The sequence below is a fragment of the Rhinoderma darwinii genome, chromosome 3 (genome assembly GCF_050947455.1).
Source record: "Rhinoderma darwinii isolate aRhiDar2 chromosome 3, aRhiDar2.hap1, whole genome shotgun sequence".
In the NCBI taxonomy this organism is placed as follows: domain Eukaryota; kingdom Metazoa; phylum Chordata; class Amphibia; order Anura; family Rhinodermatidae; genus Rhinoderma; species Rhinoderma darwinii.
Genome location: NC_134689.1, coordinates 410,335,591 through 410,363,335, shown reverse-complemented (window position 1 = coordinate 410,363,335; position 27,745 = coordinate 410,335,591). Strand labels below are relative to the sequence as shown.

General features: G+C 44.0%; 1 protein-coding gene across 1 annotated transcript; it reads right to left on the bottom strand.

The window, feature by feature from the left end:
* On the bottom strand, positions 1–27,745 carry VAMP2 (vesicle associated membrane protein 2). The gene is made up of 5 exons (XM_075859224.1): positions 27,654–27,745; positions 3,165–3,276; positions 2,919–3,077; positions 1,755–1,806; positions 1–1,454 (listed from the first exon to the last, which is right to left on the bottom strand). Coding segments are annotated over exons 1-5 (342 nt in total). The 5' UTR covers positions 27,656–27,745; the 3' UTR covers positions 1–1,437.

Sequence of the window (27,745 nt, the reverse complement as noted above, 5' to 3'; positions counted from 1 at the left end):
GGTTAAACAACATTTATTTTAATATTTATGTTGTGGGGGTAGGTGGAGGGGAGGGGGAAATTCATAAGGGGGGTTACAAGGAGAGAGGGGGAGATTTACCCTATCGCCCCTGGACACACTCGCCCCCTCCCTCCTAATGAGACATTGAAGGCAAACAGGGCAACCAGGCACACGGGGGAACTCTACAGAGGGGCGGGGATTTGGGCGGAGTCTCATCTCTGTATGTGCCTCATTGCCCGGCTGGTTGCAGCTACATAATGGCTGTTCCCATGCAAGGTTTGGATGTAACGGGTGTAAGAAGACAGCTCCTCGGGGGAGTGTCCTCTCTTATTACAGTCATGGAGTGGTAAAGGTTTGGATTTGACACAGTTACCGTCGTGGCATCTCTGGTTACGTGCTAGAGGGGCAGGGTAATTAATCTTAATTAGAAAAAAAAATACCCCATAATGGGTATTACCAAAAAGCCTCCCATGCCACCTCACAGTGCCACATCCCTCCTAAGTGGCAAGGGGCGGCCGGGAAGCTAACCTGCCCTCTGCTATTAAATCCTGACCCTGTCTCTCCACCTGCTGATTCTGCCCCCTGCAAGGCATCTCAGCAGAAAATAACGGTACGGTTCCGATATAAGGGCCAAGAAGGGGATGCATTACCCCTATCCTTACACCAAATCCCTCCAGATTAGTGGAAGAAAGAGGGGGTGCCCGCTAATAGCCCTACAAGCCGTACAGTGGAGCATTCTGGGAAATCTTAGGGCCAGGGGTCCATAGTTTGAGTGCTATCCCTATCTATAACACTCCATACATGAAATCTATAGTGAGAAATTGGCATACTGAGCTGGGGACGGGAAAGGGGGAATCTGAGGATTTCTATATATATTATATATATTTTTTATTTTATTTTTGTTACACACATACTGTACATACACACACACATACAAATCTCCTCCATTAAATCCTCAAATTTCCACGCTTGCTGCACCGAATAAAAAAACAAAAAAGGAAAAAAGAAACAAAAAACCTGACTAATTTCATGAGAGGGGGTAAATAAGAGACCAGTTTCGGGGTAACTGCCCCTCCCTCCCCCCTTGGGGCAGGGGGTAGTGTATAAACATCACAGACACACGGCGTCACGGGAAACAAGGGAACAGAAAAACCTGCACACGGACAAATTAAATATATATATATATATATGTGTGTATATATAAGTTAGGGGAGATCTCCAGTCATTGGGTATTTACATGGGAGAGAGAGAGCGAGAAGGGACAGCTTCTACACAACATGTCCCCACTTCCCTGTGTTAGGAGGGGGGGGGGGAGAGAGGCAGGAAAAAGGGGGAATTATGTTGAGTTTTGTCTGGTCCCAGCTGGGGGTATAGATGATAGATCCGGCGAAGGGGGGAGAAAAATTAGACAGAGAGATGGGGAGAGATACGCTGTCCTTAGGTGCTGAAGTAAACTGGAAGCGAAAAAAAACAAGACGTGGAGGGGGGATGGGGTGCAGGGAGAGATGCGGGAAAATAATGATGACAAAATAGGTGCAGGAATAAGTAAAAAAAATGACATGGGGTGCAGAAAGGTGGGACAGGGATGATATATGATGGAACGGAAAGTGGGTGCAGATCAGAGGGGGTGGTGGAGGGGGAAAAAAAAAGCAAGAGAAAAAGAAGAGGTTAGTACAGTGAGCCTTGTATATACAGAACAGATCACAGAAGAAGGTATACACACACTATATATACACCACACACAGGCCACTCACCAATAATTATGATGAGGATGATAGCGCATATCACTCCCATAATGATCATCATCTGAGGAGAGAATGGCAAAGTGTAAGAGACAGACTGACTAGCTACAGCTGGGGGTGAAATAGTGATGGTGGAGAATGACTAGCTCCAGCTGGGGGTGAAATAGTGATGGTGGAGAATGACTAGCTCCAGCTGGGGGTGAAATAGTGATGGTGGAGAATGACTAGCTCCAGCTGGGGGTGAAATAGTGATGGTGGAGACTGGCTAGCTTCAGCTGGGGGTGGAATAGTGATGGTGGAGTCTGGCTAGCTCCAGCTGGGGGTGGAATAGTGATGGTGGAGTCTGGCTAGTTCCAGCTTGGGGTGAAATAGTGAGGGTGGAGACTGGCTAGCTTCAGCTGGGGGTGGAATAGTGATGGTGGAGTCTGGCTAGCTCCAGCTGGGGGTGGAATAGTGATGGTGGAGTCTGGCTAGCTCCAGCTGGGGGTGGAATAGTGATGGTGGAGTCTGGCTAGTTCCACCTTGGGATGAAATAGTGATGGTGGAGACTGGCTAGCTTCAGCTGGGGGTGAAATAGACTGGCTAGCTCCAGCTAGGGGTGGAATAGTGATGGTGGAGTCTGGCTAGTTCCAGCTTGGGGTGAAATAGTGATGGTGGAGACTGGCTAGCTTCAGCTGGGGGTGAAATAGTGATGGTGGAGACTGGCTAGTTCCAGCTTGGGGTGAAATAGACTGGCTAGCTACAGCTGGGGGTGGAATAGTGATGGTGGAGACTGGCTAGTTCCAGCTTGGGGTGAAATAGTGATGGTGGAGACTGGCCAGCAGTCATTCCGTTATCATCAATCACCCTATACTTGTGCTTATGTGTCAGTCCAATACAGAAGGTGGATGATCCTAGTACCAAGGTCCCCAGACATGGTGGAGGTGACTGGATTGGGCAATGGATATGTAATATATTTAATGTCTATGGCTAGCTTAGGGGAATTGAACCTAAATTCATCTTTCGAAATGTGACGTATCAAAAGATAACAGGTTAGAAGCTCCAAAAAACCACGTCAATCTGGAGAGCATCTAACCCCGCTCAGTGGTACTTGGACACTACAATTCCGTGGATTTAGTAGACATCGTGGAGGTAGCCATAGTTATGGAGGATTGGGCGCACAGCCTGCATACGCACCTTGAGGTTCTTCCACCAGTACTTTCGCTTGAGTTTGGCCGCGCTTGTTTCAAACTGCGAGGCTCCGGCCTGCAGAGCGTCCGCACGGTCATCCAACTCGGACAGCTTCTGATCTCGTTCCAAAACCTTGTCTACATTCACACGCATTATATCCACCACCTGTAGGGAGGAGAACAGACATTGAGTGCACGCTGTCCACAATATGGGTCTTTAGGTTATCTTCCACCAGCTCTCCTCAGAGCTCACCTCATCGACCTGTGCCTGGGTTTGTTGGAGCCTCCTGTTGCTGGTGAGGTTGGGGGGAGCTTGGGGTGCTCCATCTCCGGGGGCAGCGGGGGGGCCAGCAGCTGGGGCAGACCTGAAAAGCAGAAAGGAACGGTCATGAACTTTGGTACATGCAGAATGTGCAATTGATTTGCTCCATTTCAGAATATGATCATTGTCGAGGCAGCATCGGGCTGGCCCACCAAAGTACCAGAGGATCCTCTGGTGGGCCGAGGCTTTGACACAATAAGAGGCCGCAATGGTCCAAGAGAAGACAATCCCATTTTAAGCTAATTTTGGAGAAAATAACTTTGAAATTATATAAAGCAATGGTGTATAAAGAATGGGGAAATGTGGTGTAAATAATGAGGAGCTGTAAAAAGCCTGGGTGAAGTGATGTATAAACAATGGGGAGACAGTATATAAATTATGGGGGGATGATTGATAAACAATGGGGAGCTGGTATATAAACTATGGAGGGATGAAGAATAAACAATGGGGAGCTGATATATAAATTATGGGGGGGATGATGTATAAACAATGGGGAGACAGTATATAAATTATGGGGGGATGATTGATAAACAATGGGGAGCTGGTATATAAACAATGGGGAGATAGTATATAAATTATGGGGGGACGGTTGATAAACAATGGGGAGCTGGTATATCACTTATGGGGGGATGATTGATAAACAATGGGGAGCTGGTATATAAATTGTGGGGGATGATATATAAACAATGGGGAGATGGTATGCAAACTATGGAGGGAATAATGTGTAAGCAATATAAACTATGGGGGTGATTTATAAATAATGGGGAGTTGGTATATAAACTATGGGGGGATGAAGGATAAACATTGGGGAGATGGTAAATAACTTATTGGGGGAAATAACTGATAAACAATGGGGAACTGGTGTATAAACTATCAGGGGGATGATATATAAAGTAGGGAGGATAATGTATAAACAATGGAGGGATGGTATATAAATTATGGGGGGATGATGTTTAACAATGAGGAGATTTTATATATATATAAAATGAGCGAATGACATATAAACAATGGAGAGATTGTATACAAACTATGGGGGGGGTGATGGAGTATAAAGAATCGGTAGATGTGTATAGCGCTCTAATAGAAGTCAGCAATTTCTAGACAGCATAGGTGTAATGTAGGTTTCCGTCCTTCGGGGGCATCCTTGTGGTACAAGTGGCATGAAGGTTTGCAGCAGGGGCAGAAATAGCCACAGGATTTAGATTAAGGCATAAACAAAGCAGCTCTGAATATACGTAATCGGGATAATCTGACTACATTTACACGCGGCTATATCTGACCTGTAATTAGTCACAGTACATGGAGTAAACAGCGGAGCGGGTGAGGGGCACACATCTGAGACGCAGGATAAATGTTGTACCCTCACAAGAGAGGACGGCGGTGAACGCAACCATCAATGAGGATCATTTATATACATAGTATACATTTACGTTATTTGATACTTGCCGCTGTAGCTAATAATAATGAAGATGAAAGAGGAGACATAAAAAACAACAAAGATAGGAAAAGATGAGGAAAAAAACGCCACAAAGATCGAGACAAGTAGAAAAAAACAACAAAAGGTAAGAAATTAAGAGTCAACAAACAAGATGATGAAGAAGATAAAGATGAACATTCAAGAAAGAAAATGTAGACAAGAAACAAATAAAAAAGAAGATAAAGAAGGAAAAAAAGGCAACAAAAAAGATGAAGAATAAAATAAAGACATTTAAGAAGATGAACAAGACAAAAAAATAAAATGTAGACAAAAAAAAAATGAAATAGAAGATGAAGACGGAAAAAAAAGACAACAAAAAAGATGAAAAATAAGAAGTCAACAAAGAAGATGATAAAGACAAAGATGGTAATGATGAAGAAGAAGATGATGAAGAAGTAGATGCAGAAGAAAACTATGACAAAGTAGATGGAGGCAGGGATTAAAGACAGCAAAGAAAGTGTAGAAGATGACGAAGACAACAAAGACAACACGAAAAAGGTCAATAAAAAAGACAATGGAGAAGTAGAAGGGGACAACAAAGAAGATGCATGATAAGAAGTCAACAAAGAGGACGATGACGAATAAGCCGATGAAGAAGTAAAAGTCAACAAAAAATAATAAAAAAGTACCAGGAGACAACAAAGAAGATGATAAAGACAAAGATGGTAAAGATGAAGAAGAAGGTGATGAAGTAGAAGATGATGAAGAAGTAGAAGATGATGAAGAAGAAGGTGATGAAGAAGTAGAAGATGATGAAGAAGTAGAAGATGATGACTTAGTAGATGCAGAAGAAAAGTATGACAAAGAAGATGGAGGCGAGGAAAATGATGAAGATAAAAACAAGAAGAAAAAAGGACATAAAGGAGATAGAATATAAGAAGTTAAAGAAAATCTAAAAGACAGCAAAGAAAGTGAAGAAGGCGACAAAGACAACAAGAAATGGGTCAATACAAATAATAAAAAAGTACCGGGAGACAAGAAAGAAGATGAAGATAAAGGAAGAAGAACACAAGTCGAATAAGAACAAGAAGTTAAAAAAAAATACAACAAAAAGTCAAAGAAGTCAACAGGGGTAAAGGAAATAATGACAAAGTGGATGAGGAGAACGAAGAAGATGAAGTATAAGACAGTAAGAAAGATGAAGAGGATGATTATTTAAAGATGAAGGCTATGGGGTAAATATTATTAATAATCGATGTGTGATTAGAAGATAACGAGCTGATCGGATGTGTTCTATCTCCCGCTCCTTCAGAGCTGTCGCTCTTCTTCTCACCTCTGTAATGGGGGGGGGGGCACATCATTCAAAGGGAAAAAACAGAAGATTTATATTAAAGCCCCTTTGAGTTTTAAAAATATGAATATATATATTTATTTCTTAAGTTTATTTCTCAGCAGTCGATCAGGAGTCAGAGCGACTCTTCCTGTGTCCCCATGACAACACTTCCTGCGTCCCCATGACAACACTTCCTGCCGCTGTACTCTGGAAGCTCACAGTTCTCATAGGGACACGGAGTCTCATATCAACTAATCAGAATCCAGCTTTCATTTTTTTTTTTTATATCTATCAGGTAAGAAGATGAAAGAATGGATCTGACTGGTAGCCAGATAATGATTAGTGTCCCCATATCAGCGTTTGCTTAGAGCTGAACCCTGTGGGAGCGGTTATAGCGGCCATATTAGTTGCCACCTCGCTTTTCCGGAAACATGTAACTAAGAACAGGGGAAATATGATCTACAGTAGAATTTGTAGGTGATATTAGACTATAAAGAGGTATAATTGGGATAATCTCTGCTACACTGAATGCTGCCACTCCTGTACCAACCTTAACTCCTCGAATACCACATAGGACACCATAAATGTCAATGTACGTCACAAAAGGCGGAAATTAAAAATATCCGTGATCACGTGGGATCTGATTGATCAGACGAGAGTACGGCGATGACTACAGAGCAGCTTGTCTGACAGCCTGGAAAGAAGACGCACGAGTCGTTTTTGTCCCGTTTCATTTTTACGAAAACCGTGGCAAAAAACGTGACGCAAACCGCAAAAAATAAATAAATCTCATGTAAAATACACCCTAATATGGTCATGACGTGAAGACAAAGGATAGAAATGCTCCCATACCGTGCTATTATAAAGGCTGTCACCCAACTTTCCCAAACTCCTGAATGACCTAAATATCCGTCCACGCTACATAACTAGGCAGCTTTGTCACTCAGGGTGTCAGGGGAAGCTGGATGACCATCCCTTTGGCCACTGTCATGACAGAAATGTTCGTCATCACCCAGCTTTCCCAGAAACAGATATTACTAATAGGCGGCTAAATAGAAATTTTAACAACTTGACAGAAGGGGGCGACTCTTCTAGATAAAGATATCCAGTCCCCGTCACCCCCTATAGGGACTGCTAGGCACTGTTTGCTCTCTGCATGATCCTATATTGCAGTGTGCAGCTCCCTCTAGTGGTGTAGTGGGGTTAGTGCGCAGCAGAGATCTGGATATCTCATTATTGGCTGAATCAGGAGGACGCGCTGGCAGCAAAAGGTTTCGGAAAATGTAATTTCGAATGAGTCAGGAAAAACCGCACGGATTTGCTGCGTAACGGGGAATTTCTAAAAATTTTACCACAGCGACGCCAACGAGTGCAACGCGACAGAATAGTCGCACTTATAAATCACCAGAAATTACCATGGTCACCCATCGATGCGAATAACCACATCGTATCTTATTACGAGTCCTGCGCCACACGGCGACTTTTACTTCATAATACCAGGCAGAGATGTTTTGAATTGCGCAGCTTTCCACAATAAATCCCACCAATAGAGTCTAATAGAGCTCCTGCGCAACTTTCACCCTCATGCGATATTATCGTTTTGCTCTACTGGAGTGCCAGCTCGTCTGATTGGCTGCGGCGCAAAAAATCTGCAAGTCTGTTTCAAAATGTCCAATTTATCTGGATACGACTGCCGCATCCTACTCAACCGCCATGCACCTTGGGCCTAAAACATCTAGAGCGCCCCTATAATACCAAAGGCTGCGGGATGGATGGTGCATGGTGCCAACTCGCTGCCTATTGATTGCGCCAGGGTGACATTTTTCCTTTTGCAATTGTCGTAGTCTCAATCCACAATTGTTATGCTCACACCTCATCTAAAATCTGATTAATAAGGCACCGGCGTGGCACGACCGCTCGTCCCTGGCCATAGACCTGAGAAGTTTGGTGACTGAACCAGTCAATTCTGGTGGAATTTGCCCAAAAATATCTACGTCCTCCTTAAGAGCTGGCTAAGTCATGTCTGACAGTCTGGTTACTAGGGATATACTGCCTAGCAACCAGTCATTTATATGGGGAGCGCTTCCTTAACGGCCAGGCTGTCTCAGATTAGTCAGGTCCGCAGATGAAGTGGGACTGAAATAAGGGCACAGAAGGGACAAGGAGGCTCAGCGGGACATAAACCTTTCTAAATTATACATTTATATTGAGGCCTATAATGGTCCGGGAGAGGCTTAAAGTGGCCCAGATGTGTCTTCCCTCCCCGTAAACGGCAGTGAGGGGCAGCAGTCGTCTCCTGTCCAGGGTGGTGGGACGTAAACTAAAGCCTGGAGACGTTATAAACCTTTATGGGAAGATTCTCCCCGCAGACAGGTTGTCGACGGACCGCCCACCCCCGCTTAACCTGCGAGAACGGATTAAGGCCAATTTATATCAACCAATAAGAAAATGCCACGAGTGGATTTATCCTTTAAGCCTCACCTATCAGAATTGTATTTCAAGCTGGCATGAATGACACCCACCTAAAAAAATCCGAATTTCAGTTAGGGAGTCACATCCGGAGCTGCATTCTGGTTTCGTGTTAGTTCTGAGGCTGCAATACTACAGCTCCTTGTTTGTTGTGTGACAATACAAAGTATGACCTGCTGTTTGGGATTTTGGGAGATGTAGTGTTCACAGTGCAGTTTATGCTAGAAGCTCAGCTGAGCTGTTAGGGAGAGTGTCCGTTAGCATACTGCTGAAAATTGGAAGTGGCAGCATTTCGGGTGCTGCTTTGGATGTGACTGGAGTATAAGATATGATAAGCCTCAAGAAAAGTAAAGCAAAGTCACTGATCGTAATGTAAATTATATCTGGAGGAGAACTAATATTCCAATGCAGGGCTCCGCTTTAAAGCACCCATTTATCATATCAACTCTAAACACTACCAGACCTGCAAGGATAGACTTTCATTTGAAACATTTTATAGCATGCATAACCGTCCTGAAGCGTGGACATCGATGGCTCCTTATTGAGTCCTAACATTTCCAATCCAGGTCCGGAAAAACAGGAGGTCGAGAGTGACCATTTACATGTGCCTTTAAATGTCATGTACACGATACTACACCTGTATACTGTCCTTTAGTTTTGCAGCAATGCAGTCCCTCTTACTTTACGGCCGCACAACTTGTCATTTTTATTCATTTATTTTTATCGCGACTTTGGGAAAGCTGGGTGACAACCTCTGTGGGATCTGAATAGAATATAGAGTATCGTAGATGGGTTTTTGGAGGTGGTTTTGAGGCGATTGATATGACATGAAGTTATTCCATGACAACACTTCCTGAGTCCTGACCTATCCTCTGGCAAGTCAGCCTTGTCATATGGACATTGCATGTATCCAAATCACAATCAAGATCCATGCGCACGTCTGAACTACGGCTATTCAAATTAGCAAGGCTGACCTGTCAGAGGAAATGACAGGAAGTGTTGTCATGGGGAGTAGTCGCAGGCCTGTAATATCAATTAGTGATATCTTCACGCTCGCACGCCTGATGTCTATTATCGCTACCAAACGAAACGCTCTATGAAAGCCCGTGCAGGAAAAGAAATTGCGGAAATATTTTCTGGCAGCCAATCAGATCACTGCTTTCATTTCGAAACTTGGCAATCCTTTTAAATAAGACGGCACCCAGCTATTATTCAGGCTAGGTCCCTATAAAAGCAGCGCAGCAGCACGTATCCTGTCACCGCATAGCCCTGACCTTTGTGACCTTACACATCCTAGTATTTCACGTCTCCACCTCAGAGCACGTGGGGGCGGCCATTTTGTGAGCTACAAACGTCTTGATATTGATTCGCTTATAATGACGACAGATGCAGGGACTGTGTCTTATTAACGATCTCACTGGCTCGGCGGTGGGATATTGATTGGTCGGTATTCTCATTCATATTGGTCCGGCCCACACAAAATGGCCGCCCTCATCTGTAGCTGCCCAGTTATAGGAGCGTCCTCTATGGTATTATCAGTGCTGACATATATATTTATATATAAGCTTATATACACACGACGTCCAGGACAAGACCACCGCAGCATCGAGAACTCCCCGAAAATTACCAATATGGCCACATAGAAGTCATGACTGAGAAGTCGGCGTAGCGATGCTCTGAGATGTGCCATTCGGGACTCTGGAGACCTCTAAGGGACTTGTAATGCTGACCGTAGTGGCTGTCACTCCGCTTTCCCAAAAACAAATAGTAATTTTTCAGTTTTTGGGAAAGTTGGGTGACAGCCAATATGGCCGCCAATATATCTCTAACATGTGTTATCATTCATCTTTTCTGGAAATCTGACTGGCTAATCTGGAGTCATCCCCTGCTCCCATATCGCTGCAGATTTTCTATTCATTGGCCAGCAGGGTGAAGGAGCTGTGAAGGCGGCCATATGGATTGTCACCCAGCTTTCCCAATCACAGATATATTTAAGAAAAAGCTGAATAGAATTGACACTACTTCACAGAAGAGGACGTGTCAAGGATTTCTATTTACTGGGGATTTACGTAGCTAAAACCAATATTTTTGGTGGAGTTCCCCTTTAAGTCTGAGGCTCGTGATGCTGCATTCTCGGCTCTCATAAAGCAATGATCAGGGATCTCATTTTTTGGCAGGAAAATCAGACGCTTCTAATGTAATTAAATCCATCGTCAGGTTGGCGGCGTCACGTTTGCGGACTAATTGTAGCCTCCGCTAACGGCGAGTTATCTGCGGTCCATGGATTTCAGACTAAATAATCCCTCCCCCACACCCGACATGGAGTATACAGAATATGGACCGTGTATACTGCCGGTCCCAAGAATGTGGATTATTGGAATTTTCTGAAATCCTGTAATCCATCATTACGGACATTTATGTGGTTACGACATATTCTGGATTATTGAATAGTACTACAATGCTCAGTATCCGGAGTCTGGTTGTGTGGGATTGCTTAGTATTTCGCAGTTCTGTGCTGGAAACAAGACCAGATTATAAAAAGTTCCTGATTATGCCGGATTAAAGGAATTGTGCTGTATATAAAAGCAGATATAAAGTAGTAATACATTTTTGAATACTCATTTTCATGAGGCCCAAGGAGGTTTAAGGAAGACCCCGAGTGGAGAGAGGTCAGGAGTGGAGAGAGGTCAGGAGTGGAGAGAGGTCAGGAGTGGAGAGAGGTCAGGAGTGGAGAGAGGTCAGGAGTGGAGAGAGGTCAGGAGTGGAGAGAGGTCAGGAGTGGAGAGAGGTCAGGAGTGGAGAGAGGTCAGGAGTGGAGAGAGGTCAGGAGTGGAGAGAGGTCAGGAGTGGAGAGAGGTCAGGAGTAGAGAGAGGTCAGGAGTGGAGAGAGGTCAGGAGTGGAGAGAGGTCAGGAGTGGAGAGAGGTCAGGAGTAGAGAGAGGTCAGGAGTGGAGAGAGGTCAGGAGTGGAGAGAGGTCAGGAGTGGAGAGAGGTCAGGAGTGGAGAGAGGTCAGGAGTAGAGAGAGGTCAGGAGTGGAGAGAGGTCAGGAGTGGAGAGAGGTCAGGAGTGGAGAGAGGTCAGGAGTGGAGAGAGGTCAGGAGTGGAGAGAGGTCAGGAGTGGGGGTCAGGATATTTAGCATTCTGCTGTGTGCGGTCAGCTCAGCAGTGCGTGTCCCTTTAAGAACATGGCCCCCCGCTCTCTTTCCCTCATGATGCTGCATACAGGGGGAGGTGTGCGGCTCATCTCCCATCTTCATCAAAAATAACCTGCCTACCCCTCACTGCTCCCTCCCCATCTGTAATGTGTATACATATATATATTATCAGTGATGGAGTGTGTACCCTGGCCCTGTACGCCCTCTGTGCCACCCTCCCTGTAACACAGCGCCTCCGCACAACCCACAACTCCCTGTGTCCGGCTGCACAAGCCCTAGAGCCAAATCCCCCAGTACCCTGTCTAATGTGTGTAAATGAACCCTTCGTATACCAGTGACACCTATAAGAAACAATTATACTGATGTATGTGGAGGGCGGGCATGCTGCCACGGCAGAGCTGCTAGGCCCAGGCCTGAGAATGTAGCACCGAACCTTAATGCAGGGTGTGCAGGTTTTGTGTAGATAACGCCTGTCACTAACATGATGATGTGGACAGTGTGAGTGACCCTGGAGATACCACGGATACTGCTGCACTAATAGTGTCCCGCCTGTGTGCAGGGCCACGTGTCCCGCCATCATGTGTGTGACCCTGCAAGTTACTAATAAAATATATAGAGTGTGTAACAGTGACATGAGTGGATTCAGTGAGTGTATATTACATAGGAAACAGGATGTGTGGTGTGTGTGTGTGTGTGTGTCACTACAGTACAGCGTGATACATTGTGTGACACTACAGTACAGCGTGATATATTGTGTGACACTACAGTACAGCGTGATACATTGTGTGACGCTACAGTACAGCGTGATATATTGTGTGACACTACAGTACAGCGTGATATATTGTGTGACACTACAGTACAGCGTGATATATTGTGTGACACTACAGTACAGCGTGATACATTGTGTGACGCTACAGTATAGGGTGATACATTGTGTGACACTACAGTACAGCGTGATACATTGTGTGACACTACAGTATAGGGTGATACATTGTGTGACACTACAGTATAGAGTGATACATTGTGTGACACTACAGTACAGCGTGATACATTGTGTGACACTACAGTATAGAGTGATACATTGTGTGACACTACAGTACAGCGTGATACATTGTGTGACACTACAGTACAGCGTGATACATTGTGTGACACTACAGTATAGCGTGATACATTGTGTGACACTACAGTACAGGGTGATACATTGTGTGACACTACAGTACAGCGTGATATATTGTGTGACACTACAGTACAGCGTGATACATTGTGTGACACTACAGTACAGCGTGATACATTGTGTGACACTACAGTACAGGGTGATACATTGTGTGATACTACAGTACAGCGTGATACATTGTGTGACACTACAGTACAGCGTGATACATTGTGTGACACTACAGTATAGGGTGATACATTGTGTGACACTACAGTATAGCGTGATACATTGTGTGACACTACAGTACAGCGTGATACATTATGTGACACTACAGTACAGCGTGATACATTGTGTGACACTACAGTACAGCGTGATACATTGTGTGACACTACAGTACAGGGTGATACATTGTGTGATACTACAGTACAGCGTGATACATTGTGTGACACTACAGTACAGCGTGATACATTGTGTGACACTACAGTATAGGGTGATACATTGTGTGACACTACAGTATAGCGTGATACATTGTGTGACACTACAGTACAGCGTGATACATTGTGTGACGCTACAGTATAGGGTGATACATTGTGTGACACTACAGTACAGCGTGATACATTGTGTGACACTACAGTATAGGGTGATACATTGTGTGACACTACAGTATAGAGTGATACATTGTGTGACACTACAGTACAGCGTGATACATTGTGTGACACTACAGTATAGAGTGATACATTGTGTGACACTACAGTACAGCGTGATACATTGTGTGACACTACAGTACAGCGTGATACATTGTGTGACACTACAGTACAGCGTGATACATTGTGTGACGCTACAGTATAGGGTGATACATTGTGTGACACTACAGTACAGCGTGATACATTGTGTGACACTACAGTATAGCGTGATACATTGTGTGACACTACAGTACAGCGTGATACATTGTGTGACACTACAGTACAGCGTGATACATTGTGTGACACTACAGTACAGCGTGATACATTGTGTGACACTACAGTACAGCGTGATACATTGTGTGACGCTACAGTATAGCGTGATACATTGTGTGACACTACAGTACAGGGTGATACATTGTGTGACACTACAGTACAGCGTGATACATTGTGTGACACTACAGTACAGCGTGATACATTGTGTGACACTACAGTACAGCGTGATACATTGTGTGACACTACAGTACAGCGTGATACATTGTGTGACGCTACAGTATAGCGTGATACATTGTGTGACACTACAGTATAGCGTAATACATTGTGTGACACTACAGTACAGGGTGATACATTGTGTGACACTACAGTACAGCGTGATACATTGTGTGATACTACAGTACAGCGTGATACATTGTGTGACACTACAGTACAGCGTGATACATTGTGTGACACTACAGTACAGCGTGATACATTGTGTGACACTACAGTATAGGGTGATACATTGTGTGACACTACAGTACAGCGTGATACATTGTGTGACACTACAGTACAGCGTGATACATTGTGTGACGCTACAGTATAGGGTGATACATTGTGTGACACTACAGTACAGCGTGATACATTGTGTGATACTACAGTACAGCGTGATACATTGTGTGACACTACAGTACAGCGTGATACATTGTGTGACGCTACAGTATAGGGTGATACATTGTGTGACACTACAGTACAGCGTGATACATTGTGTGACACTACAGTACAGCGTGATACATTGTGTGACGCTACAGTATAGGGTGATACATTGTGTGACACTACAGTACAGCGTGATACATTGTGTGACACTACAGTACAGCGTGATACATTGTGTGACACTACAGTATAGCGTGATACATTGTGTGACACTACAGTACAGCGTGATACATTGTGTGACACTACAGTATAGGGTGATACATTGTGTGACACTACAGTATAGCGTGATACATTGTGTGACAGTACAGTACAGCGTGATATATTGTGTGACACTACAGTACAGCGTGATACATTGTGTGACACTACAGTACAGCGTGATATATTGTGTGACACTACAGTACAGCGTGATACATTGTGTGACACTACAGTACAGCGTGATACATTGTGTGACACTACAGTACAGCGTGATACATTGTGTGACACTACAGTACAGCGTGATACATTGTGTGACACTACAGTACAGCGTGATACATTGTGTGATACTACAGTATAGGGTGATACATTGTGTGACACTACAGTACATTGTGTGTACATTGTGTGACACTACAGTATAGGGTGATACATTGTGTGATACCACAGTATAGGGTGATACATTGTGTGACACTACAGTACAGAGTGATACATTGTGTGACACTACAGTACAGCGTGATACATTGTGTGACACTACAGTATAGGGTGATACATTGTGTGACACTACAGTACAGCGTGATACATTGTGTGACACTACAGTACAGCGTGATACATTGTGTGACACTACAGTACAGCGTGATACATTGTGTGACACTACAGTACAGCGTGATACATTGTGTGACACTACAGTACAGCGTGATACATTGTGTGACACTACAGTACAGCGTGATACATTGTGTGACACTACAGTACAGCGTGATACATTGTGTGACACTACAGTACAGCGTGATACATTGTGTGACACTACAGTACAGCGTGATACATTGTGTGACACTACAGTACAGCGTGATACATTGTGTGACACTACAGTACAGCGTGATACATTGTGTGATACTACAGTATAGCGTGATACATTGTGTGACACTACAGTACAGGGTGATACATTGTGTGATACTACAGTATAGCGTGATACATTGTGTGACACTACAGTACAGGGTGATACATTGTGTGACACTACAGTACATTGTGTGTACATTGTGTGACACTACAGTATAGGGTGATACATTGTGTGATACTACAGTATAGGGTGATACATTGTGTGACACTACAGTACAGAGTGATACATTGTGTGACACTACAGTACAGCGTGATACATTGTGTGACACTACAGTACAGCGTGATACATTGTGTGACACTACAGTACAGCGTGATACATTGTGTGATACTACAGTACAGCGTGATACATTGTGTGACACTACAGTACAGCGTGATACATTGTGTGATACTACAGTATAGCGTGATACATTGTGTGATACTACAGTATAGCGTGATACATTGTGTGACACTACAGTACAGCGTGATACATTATGTGACACTACAGTACAGGGTGATACATTGTGTGACACTACAGCACAGCGTGATACATTGTGTGACACTACAGTACAGAGTGATACATTGTGTGATACTACAGTACAGCGTGATACATTGTGTGACACTACAGTACAGCGTGATACATTGTGTGACACTACAGTACAGCGTGATACATTGTGTGACACTACAGTACAGCGTGATACATTGTGTGACACTACAGCACAGCGTGATACATTGTGTGACACTACAGTACAGGGTGATACATTGTGTGACACTACAGTACAGCGTGATACATTGTGTGACACTACAGTACAGGGTGATACATTGTGTGATACTACAGTATAGCGTGATACATTGTGTGACACTACAGTACAGGGTGATACATTGTGTGATACTACAGTATAGCGTGATACATTGTGTGACACTACAGTACAGGGTGATACATTGTGTGACACAACAGTACAGCGTGATACATTGTGTGACACTACAGTACAGCGTGATACATTGTGTGACACTACAGTACAGCGTGATACATTGTGTGACACTACAGCACAGGGTGATACATTGTGTGATACTACAGTATAGCGTGATACATTGTGTGACACTACAGTACAGGGTGATACATTGTGTGATACTACAGTATAGCGTGATACATTGTGTGACACTACAGTACAGGGTGATACATTGTGTGACACAACAGTACAGCGTGATACATTGTGTGACACTACAGTACAGCGTGATACATTGTGTGACACTACAGTACAGCGTGATACATTGTGTGACACTACAGTACAGGGTGATACATTGTGTGACACTACAGTACAGCGTGATACATTGTGTGACACTACAGTACAGGGTGATACATTGTGTGACACTACAGTACAGCGTGATACATTGTGTGACACTACAGTACAGGGTGATACATTGTGTGATACTACAGTACAGAGTGATACATTGTGTGATACTACAGTACAGCGTGATACATTGTGTGACACTACAGTACAGCGTGATACATTGTGTGACACTACAGTACAGCGTGATACATTGTGTGACACTACAGTACAGCGTGATACATTGTGTGACACTACAGTACAGGGTGATACATTGTGTGACACTACAGTACAGCGTGATACATTGTGTGACACTACAGTACAGCGTGATACATTGTGTAACACTACAGTATAGCGTGATACATTGTGTGACACTACAGTATAGAGTGATACATTGTGTGACACTACAGTACAGGGTGATACATTGTGTGATACTACAGTACAGAGTGATACATTGTGTGACACTACAGTACAGGGTGATACATTGTGTGACACTACAGTACAGCGTGATACATTGTGTGATACTACAGTATAGCGTGATACATTGTGTGACACTACAGTACAGCGTGATACATTGTGTGACACTACAGTACAGCGTGATACATTGTGTGACACTACAGTACAGCGTGATACATTGTGTGACACTACAGTACAGCGTGATACATTGTGTGACACTACAGTATAGCGTGATACATTGTGTGACACTACAGTATAGCGTGATACATTGTGTGACACTACAGTACAGCGTGATACATTGTGTGACACTACAGTACAGCGTGATATATTGTGTGACACTACAGTACAGCGTGATACATTGTGTGATACTACAGTATAGCGTGATACATTGTGTGACACTACAGTATAGCGTGATACATTGTGTGACACTACAGTACAGCGTGATACATTGTGTGACACTACAGTACAGCGTGATATATTGTGTGACACTACAGTACAGCGTGATACATTGTGTGACACTACAGTATAGCGTGATACATTGTGTGACACTACAGTATAGCGTGATACATTGTGTGACACTACAGTACAGCGTGATACATTGTGTGACACTACAGTATAGCGTGATACATTGTGTGACACTACAGTATAGCGTGATACATTGTGTGACACTACAGTACAGCGTGATACATTGTGTAACACTACAGCACAGCGTGATACATTGTGTGACACTACAGTACAGCGTGATACATTGTGTGACACTACAGTATAGAGTGATACATTGTGTGACACTACAGTATAGCGTGATACATTGTGTGACACTACAGTACAGCGTGATACATTGTGTGACACTACAGTACAGCGTGATACATTGTGTGACACTACAGTACAGCGTGATACATTGTGTGACACTACAGTACAGCGTGATACATTGTGTGACACTACAGTACAGCGTGATACATTGTGTGACACTACAGTATAGCGTGATACATTGTGTGACACTACAGTATAGCGTGATACATTGTGTGACACTACAGTACAGCGTGATACATTGTGTGACACTACAGTACAGCGTGATACATTGTGTGACACTACAGTACAGCGTGATACATTGTGTGACACTACAGTACAGCGTGATACATTGTGTGACACTACAGTATAGCGTGATACATTGTGTGACACTACAGTATAGCGTGATACATTGTGTGACACTACAGTATAGCGTGATACATTGTGTGACACTACAGTATAGCGTGATACATTGTGTGACACAACAGTACAGCGTGATACATTGTGTGACACTACAGTATAGGGTGATACATTGTGTGACACTACAGTATAGCGTGATACATTGTGTGACACTACAGTATAGCGTGATACATTGTGTGACACTACAGTACAGCGTGATACATTGTGTGACACTACAGTACAGCGTGATACATTGTGTGACACTACAGTACAGCGTGATACATTGTGTGACACTACAGTACAGCGTGATACACTGTGTGACACTACAGTACAGCGTGATACATTGTGTGACACTACAGTACAGCGTGATACATTGTGTGACACTACAGTATAGGGTGATACATTGTGTGACACTACAGTACAGCGTGATACATTGTGTGACACTACAGTATAGGGTGATACATTGTGTGACACTACAGTATAGGGTGATACATTGTGTGACACTACAGTACAGCGTGATACATTGTGTGACACTACAGTACAGCGTGATACATTGTGTGACACTACAGTATAGCGTGATACATTGTGTGACACTACAGTACAGCGTGATACATTGTGTGACACTACAGTACAGCGTGATACATTGTGTGACACTACAGTATAGCGTGATACATTGTGTGACACTACAGTACAGCGTGATACATTGTGTGACACTACAGTACAGCGTGATACATTGTGTGACACTACAGTATAGCGTGATACATTGTGTCACACACATATCTAGATGGGTGCCACAGCATACAGTTGACACTGGGCTCTAGTTGGGTGCACTGTATATAGATCTGTAACATTAGGCTTTATTTTGTAACACTGGATGCACTGTTTATAGATGTGTGACACTGGTTTCTGGTTGAGTACACTGTATATAGCTTGGTGACATTCGTCTCTAGTTGGGTGCACTGTATACAGATGGGTGACATTAGGCTCTAGTTGGGTGCACTGTATATAGATGGGTGACATTAGGCTCTAGTTGGGTGCACTGTATACAGATGGGTGACATTAGGCTCTAGTTGGGTGCACTGTATATAGATGGGTGACATTAGGCTCTAGTTGGGTGCACTGTATACAGATGGGTGACATTAGGCTCTAGTTGGGTGCACTGTATACAGATGGGTGACATTAGGCTCTAGTTGGGTGCACTGTATATAGATTGGTGACATTAGGCTCTAGTTGGGTGCACTGTATATAGATGGGTGACATTAGGCTCTAGTTGGGTGCACTGTATATACAGATGAGTGACATTAGGCTCTAGTTGGGTGCACTGTATAGAGATGGGTGACATTAGGCTCTAGTTGGGTGCACTGTATATAGATGGGTGACATTAGGCTCTAGTTGGATGCACTGTATATACAGATGGTGACATTAGGCTCTAGTTGGGTGCACTGTATATACAGATGGGTGACATTAGGCTCTAGTTGGGTGCACTGTATATAGATTTGTAACATTAGGCTCTAGTTGGATGCACTGTATACAGATGGTGACATTAGGCTCTAGTTACATAGTTACATAGTTACATAGTTACATAGTTAGTACGGCTGAAAAAAGACACATGTCCATCAAGTTCAACCAAGGGACGGGAAAAGGGAAGGAAAAATTTCTACACATAGGAGCTAATACTTTTTTGTTCTAGGAAATTATCTAACCCTTTTTTGCAGCATCTCCTGTCCCTGCTGTGACGGCTCCTGCGGTAGGCTATTCCATAGATTCACAGTTCTCACTGTAAAGAAGCCTTGTCGCCTCTGCAGCTTGAACCTTTTTTTCTCCAGACGGAGGGAGTGCCCCCTTGTTTTTTGAGGGGGTTTTACAAGGAACAGGATTTCACCATATTTTTTGTATGTGCCATTAATATATTTATATAAATTAATCATGTCCCCCCTTAGTCGTCTTTTCTCAAGGCTAAATAGGTTTAGTTCTTTTAATCTTTCCTCATAACTTAGATTCTCCGCGCCCCTTATTAGCTTCGTTGCTCTTCTTTGTATTTTTTCCAACTCCAGGGCATCCTTTCTATGAACTGGAGCCCAGAACTGGACTGCATATTCTAGATGAGGCCTCACTAATGCTTTGTAAAGTGGTAATATTACATCCCTGTCCCGCGAGTCCATGCCTCTTTTAATACACGACAATATCCTGCTGGCCTTTGAAGCAGCTGATTGACACTGCATGCTGTTATTGAGTTTATGATTTACAAGTACACCCAGATCCTTCTCAACAAGTGAATCCGCCAGTGTAGCGCCCCCTAGGACATATGATGCATGCAGGTTGTTGGTACCCAGGTGCATAACTTTACATTTATCTACATTAAACTTCATCTGCCAAGTGGACGCCCAAACACTTAGTTTGTTTAAATCTGCCTGCAATTCACAAACATCTTCCATAGACAGAACTATATTGCATAGCTTGGTGTCATCTGCAAAAATAGAAATAGTGCTATTAATCCCATCCTCTATATCATTAATAAATAAGTTGAATAATAGTGGTCCCAGCACTGAACCCTGGGGTACACCACTTATTACCGGGGACCATTCAGAGAAGGAATCATTGACCACAACTCTCTGGATACGGTCCTTGAGCCAATTCTCAATCCAATTACAAACTATATTTTCTAAACCTATAGTCCTTAATTTACCCATTAGGCGTCTATGGGGGACAGTGTCAAATGCCTTTGCAAAGTCCAAAAACACTAAATCCACAGCGGCCCCTCTGTCTAGACTTCTGCTCACCTCTTCATAAAAACAGATTAGGTTAGTTGGGTGCACTGTATATAGATGGGTAACATTAGGCTCTAGTTGGGTGTACTGTATATAGATGGGTGACATTAGGCTCTAGTTGGGTGCACTGTATACAGATGGGTGACATTAGGCTCTAGTTGGATGCACTGTATATAGATTGGTGGCATTAGGCTCTAGTTGGATGCACTGTATATAGATGGGTAACATTAGGCTCTAGTTGGATGCACTGTATACAGATGGGTGACATTAGGCTCTAGTTGGGTGCACTGTATACAGATGGGTGACATTAGGCTCTAGTTGGGTGCACTGTATACAGATGGGTGACATTAGGCTCTAGTTGGGTGCACTGTATACAGATGGGTGACATTAGGCTCTAGTTGGGTGCACTGTATATACAGATGGGTGACATTAGGCTCTAGTTGGGTGCACTGTATACAGATGGGTGACATTAGGCTCTAGTTGGGTGCACTGTATATAGATGGGTAACATTAGGCTCTAGTTGGGTGTACTGTATATAGATGGGTGACATTAGGCTCTAGTTGGGTGCACTGTATACAGATGGGTGACATTAGGCTCTAGTTGGATGCACTGTATATAGATTGGTGGCATTAGGCTCTAGTTGGATGCACTGTATATAGATGGGTAACATTAGGCTCTAGTTGGATGCACTGTATACAGATGGGTGACATTAGGCTCTAGTTGGATGCACTGTATATAGATTGGTGGCATTAGGCTCTAGTTGGATGCACTGTATATAGATGGGTGACATTAGGCTCTAGTTGGGTGTACTGTATATAGATATATCACATTAGGCTCTAGTTGGGTGCACTGTATATAAATTGGTGACGTTAGGCTCTAGTTAAATGAACTGTTTCTAGATCTGTAACATTAGGGTCTAGTTGGGTGCACTGTATATAAATGGGTGACATTAGGCTCTAGTTGGGTGCACTGTATACAGATGGGTGACATTAGGCTCTAGTTGGGTGCACTGTATATACAGATGGGTGACATTAGGCTCTAGTTGGGTGCACTGTATACAGATGGGTGACATTAGGCTCTAGTTGGGTGCACTGTATATACAGATGGGTGACATTAGGCTCTAGTTGGGTGCACTGTATACAGATGGGTGACATTAGGCTCTAGTTGGATGCACTGTATATACAGATGGGTGACATTAGGCTCTAGTTGGGTGCACTGTATACAGATGGGCGACATTAGGCTCTAGTTGGATGCACTGTATATACAGATGGGTAACATTAGGCTCTTGTTGGCTGCACTGTATACAGATGGGTGACATTAGGCTCTAGTTGGGTGCACTGTATACAGATGGGTGACATTAGGCTCTAGTTGGGTGCACTGTATACAGATGGGTGACATTAGGCTCTAGTTGGATGCACTGTATATACAGATGGGTGACATTAGGCTCTAGTTGGGTGCACTGTATACAGATGGGTGACATTAGGCTCTAGTTGGATGCACTGTATATACAGATGGGTGACATTAGGCTGTAGTTGGGTGCACTGTATACAGATGGGTAACATTAGGCTCTAGTTGGGTGCACTGTATACAGATGGGTGACATTAGGCTCTAGTTGGGTGCACTGTATACAGATGGGTGACATTAGGCTCTAGTTGGGTGCACTGTATACAGATGGGTGACATTAGGCTCTAGTTGGGTGCACTGTATATACAGATGGGTGACATTAGGCTCTAGTTGGGTGCACTGTATACAGATGGGTGACATTAGGCTCTAGTTGGATGCACTATATACAGATGGGTGACATTAGGCTGTAGTTGGGTGCACTGTATACAGATGGGTGACATTAGGCTCTAGTTGGGTGCACTGTATACAGATGGGTGACATTAGGCTCTAGTTGGATGCACTGTATATACAGATGGGTGACATTAGGCTCTAGTTGGATGCACTGTATATAGATGGGTGACATTAGGCTCTAGTTGGATGCACTGTATACAGATGGGTGACATTAGGCTCTAGTTGGATGCACTGTATATAGATTGGTGGCATTAGGCTCTAGTTGGATGCACTGTATATAGATGGGTGACATTAGGGATGCATGATGCATCGAAACTTCGATACTGTTTCGATACTCTGCACCCCCAAACGGTTCGATACCGTTATTTCATGTATTTCGATACTTAGCTGCGCAGACGCACAGCTCAGTATTGTAACACATGACTATGAGAGCGGGGCTGCGGCTGTGTGATACAGTCATTGCCCCGCTCCGGAGTCCTGATAACAAGTGCGCGCGGTCAGGATGAGGTGATGCGGCCGGCGCTGCACTAATGAGCGGCAGTACTGAAGACAGAACATGGCGGGCGCTCTACAAAACACCCCCATGTTCTATCCTCAGTGCCTCACCGCCGCTCATTAGTGCAGCGCCGGCCGCATCTCCTCATGCTGACCGCGCACGCACTTCCTGTCAGGTGCGGGGCAATGGCTGTATTACACAGCCGCAGCTCCGCTCTATAACCGCGGAGATCAGAGAAACCTCTCCTCTCCGCCGTTATTCCCGTGAATGCTGCGATCACAGCTGACTGCAGCATTCAGGGGAAAATGAGAAGGGGGATGCCCCTGGATCACGTCACAGGAATCCCTGCGATTGAGGGCCATACCATATATGGGCAGACAGCCCAGTGTCCATTGAAGGACCCCAGGGCTGTCTTGCCATATTTCCTGTTGTTAGGGCATACTTAGGTATGTCCTAACAACTGCCTGTGTACTATTAGTACACAGGCTAATGTACTGTAATATAGATATATGCTTGTACATTACTATCAGTATATAGATATATGCCAGGACATAACAGTTTAAAAATAAAGTAATGTTAAATTTAAAAAAAAAATACACATACACCTTTTTTACAATAAACATTAAAATAAGTCTCAATACATAAAATATATACATATTAGGCTCTAGTTGGGTGCACTGTATATACAAATGTGTGACATTTGGCTTTAGTTAGATACACTGTATATAGATATATCACATTAGGCTCTAGTTGGGTGCACTGTATATAAATTGGTGACGTTAGGCTCTAGTTAAATGAACTGTTTCTAGATCTGTAACATTAGGCTCTAGTTGGGTGCACTGTATATAAATGGGTGACATTAGGCTCTAGTTGGGTGCACTGTATACAGATGGGTGACATTAGGCTCTAGTTGGGTGCACTGTATATACAGATGGGTGACATTAGGCTCTAGTTGGGTGCACTGTATACAGATGGGTGACATTAGGCTCTAGTTGGGTGCACTGTATATACAGATGGGTGACATTAGGCTCTAGTTGGGTGCACTGTATACAGATGGGTGACATTAGGCTCTAGTTGGATGCACTGTATATACAGATGGGTGACATTAGGCTCTAGTTGGGTGCACTGTATACAGATGGGCGACATTAGGCTCTAGTTGGATGCACTGTATATACAGATGGGTAACATTAGGCTCTTGTTGGCTGCACTGTATACAGATGGGTGACATTAGGCTCTAGTTGGGTGCACTGTATACAGATGGGTGACATTAGGCTCTAGTTGGGTGCACTGTATACAGATGGGTGACATTAGGCTCTAGTTGGATGCACTGTATATACAGATGGGTGACATTAGGCTCTAGTTGGGTGCACTGTATACAGATGGGTGACATTAGGCTCTAGTTGGATGCACTGTATATACAGATGGGTGACATTAGGCTGTAGTTGGGTGCACTGTATACAGATGGGTGACATTAGGCTCTAGTTGGGTGCACTGTATACAGATGGGTGACATTAGGCTCTAGTTGGATGCACTGTATATACAGATGGGTGACATTAGGCTCTAGTTGGGTGCACTGTATACAGATGGGTGACATTAGGCTCTAGTTGGATGCACTGTATATACAGATGGGTGACATTAGGCTCTAGTTGGGTGCACTGTATACAGATGGGTGACATTAGGCTCTAGTTGGGTGCACTGTATATAAATTGGTGACGTTAGGCTCTAGTTAAATGAACTGTTTCTAGATCTGTAACATTAGGGTCTAGTTGGATGCACTGTATATAGATGGGTAACATTAGGCTCTTGTTGGCTGCACAGTATATAGATGGGTGACATTAGGCTCTAGTTGGGTGCACTGTATACAGATGGGTGACATTAGGCTCTAGTTGGATGCACTGTATATACAGATGGGTGACATTAGGCTGTAGTTGGGTGCACTGTATACAGATGGGTAACATTAGGCTCTAGTTGGGTGCACTGTATACAGATGGGTGACATTAGGCTCTAGTTGGGTGCACTGTATACAGATGGGTGACATTAGGCTCTAGTTGGGTGCACTGTATACAGATGGGTGACATTAGGCTGTAGTTGGGTGCACTGTATACAGATGGGTGACATTAGGCTCTAGTTGGGTGCACTGTATACAGATGGGTGACATTAGGCTCTAGTTGGGTGCACTGTATATACAGATGGGTGACATTAGGCTCTAGTTGGGTGCACTGTATACAGATGGGTGACATTAGGCTCTAGTTGGATGCACTATATACAGATGGGTGACATTAGGCTGTAGTTGGGTGCACTGTATACAGATGGGTGACATTAGGCTCTAGTTGGGTGCACTGTATACAGATGGGTGACATTAGGCTCTAGTTGGATGCACTGTATATACAGATGGGTGACATTAGGCTCTAGTTGGGTGCACTGTATACAGATGGGTGACATTAGGCTCTAGTTGGATGCACTGTATATACAGATGGGTGACATTAGGCTCTAGTTGGGTGCACTGTATATAAATTGGTGACGTTAGGCTCTAGTTAAATGAACTGTTTCTAGATCTGTAACATTAGGGTCTAGTTGGGTGCACTGTATATAGATGGGTAACATTAGGCTCTTGTTGGCTGCACTGTATGCAGATGGGTGACATTAGGCTCTAGTTGGATGCACTGTATATAGATGGGTGACATTAGGCTGTAGTTGGGTGCACTGTATACAGATGGGTGACATTAGGCTCTAGTTGGGTGCACTGTATACAGATGGGTGACATTAGGCTCTAGTTGGGTGCACTGTATATACAGATGAGTGACATTAGGCTCTAGTTGGGTGTACTGTATACAGATGGGTGAGATTAGGCTCTAGTTGGGTGCACTGTATACAGATGGGTGACATTAGGCTCTAGTTGGGTGCACTGTATATACAGATGAGTGACATTAGGCTCTAGTTGGGTGTACTGTATACAGATGGGTGACATTAGGCTCTAGTTGGGTGCACTGTATATACAGATGAGTGACATTAGGCTCTAGTTGGGTGCACTGTATATACAGATGGGTGACATTAGGCTCTAGTTGGGTGCACTGTATACAGATGGGTGACATTAGGCTCTAGTTGGATGCACTGTATATAGATGGGTGACATTAGGCTCTAGTTGGGTGTACTGTATACAGATGGGTGACATTAGGCTCTAGTTGGGTGCACTGTATATACAGATGAGTGACATTAGGCTCTAGTTGGGTGCACTGTATACAGATGGGTGACATTAGGCTCTAGTTGGATGCACTGTATATAGATTGGTGGCATTAGGCTCTAGTTGGATGCACAGTATATAGATGGGTGACATTAGGCTCTAGTTGGGTGCACTGTATACAGATGGGTGACATTAGGCTCTGGCCATATGGTTGTTTATGACACTAGACTCTGTCAAGGTGCAGTGTAGTAGTGTTTGTAGATTGCAGTGTGTGTATCTAGTAGGGTGCTCTGCGTGTACGTCTGACATCGGCCTCTATTTGTGTGCAGTGGATGAGTGTGTCCGGATGGCTGCAGCATTGGTGTGTAACACTAGCAGCCGGGGTGCAGTTGTGCCTGTTTGTAGCTTGTATTGTGTGTGACAGCCGCATCCAGTGTGTGTATTTGTGTGCTACTAGCGTGGATGCAGTGCCCGGAATATGGCAGATTACAGGGTGGCTGGGTGTCACATTAGCTGCAGTGCATATATTTATAGATTGCAGTGTGTGCGATGGGAGCATCTAGCTGGGTGCAGTGTGTGTGTGTGTGTGTGTGTGTGTGTGTGTGTGACACCAGCATCTTGCCGGGTGCAGGGGATCCATACGCCTATACATTGCGGTGTGTGAAGAGGACTGCGATGTGTGTCACATATATAGGGGATGTATACGCTTAGTGTGTCATGTGTGTGTCACATATACATGGGATATATAGATTGCAGTGTGTGTCACTAGCACCTGATGTGTATATTCCTGCAGTGTGTATGTGTGTGACACGACAGCAGATTGCGGTGGGTGCAGGGCATGGATCTGGGATGGTTCCTGGCTGGATGCAGTGTGTGTGACACTATATACCCTGTGTGTATGTGTATATATATATATATGGACATGGGGGTGCAGTGTACATATATAGGGGAGCGGGGGATGGGGGAGGACACTCACATCTTGCAGGGTGCTGTTCAGGCTCTGGTGCAGCTCCTTCTTCTCCAGCTTCTGACAAAAGATGGCTCTCAATGACGTCACTAACATCCGGG

Bases quoted from the DNA above. Each gene is read 5' to 3' on its own strand.
- VAMP2 (XM_075859224.1), bottom strand. The intron at 3,078-3,164 runs GTGAGCTCTGAG...TCCTCCCTACAG, and splicing joins CCCAGGCACAGGTCGATGAG to GTGGTGGATATAATGCGTGT. The intron at 1,807-2,918 runs GTGCGTATGCAG...TTCTCTCCTCAG, and splicing joins ACTGGTGGAAGAACCTCAAG to ATGATGATCATTATGGGAGT.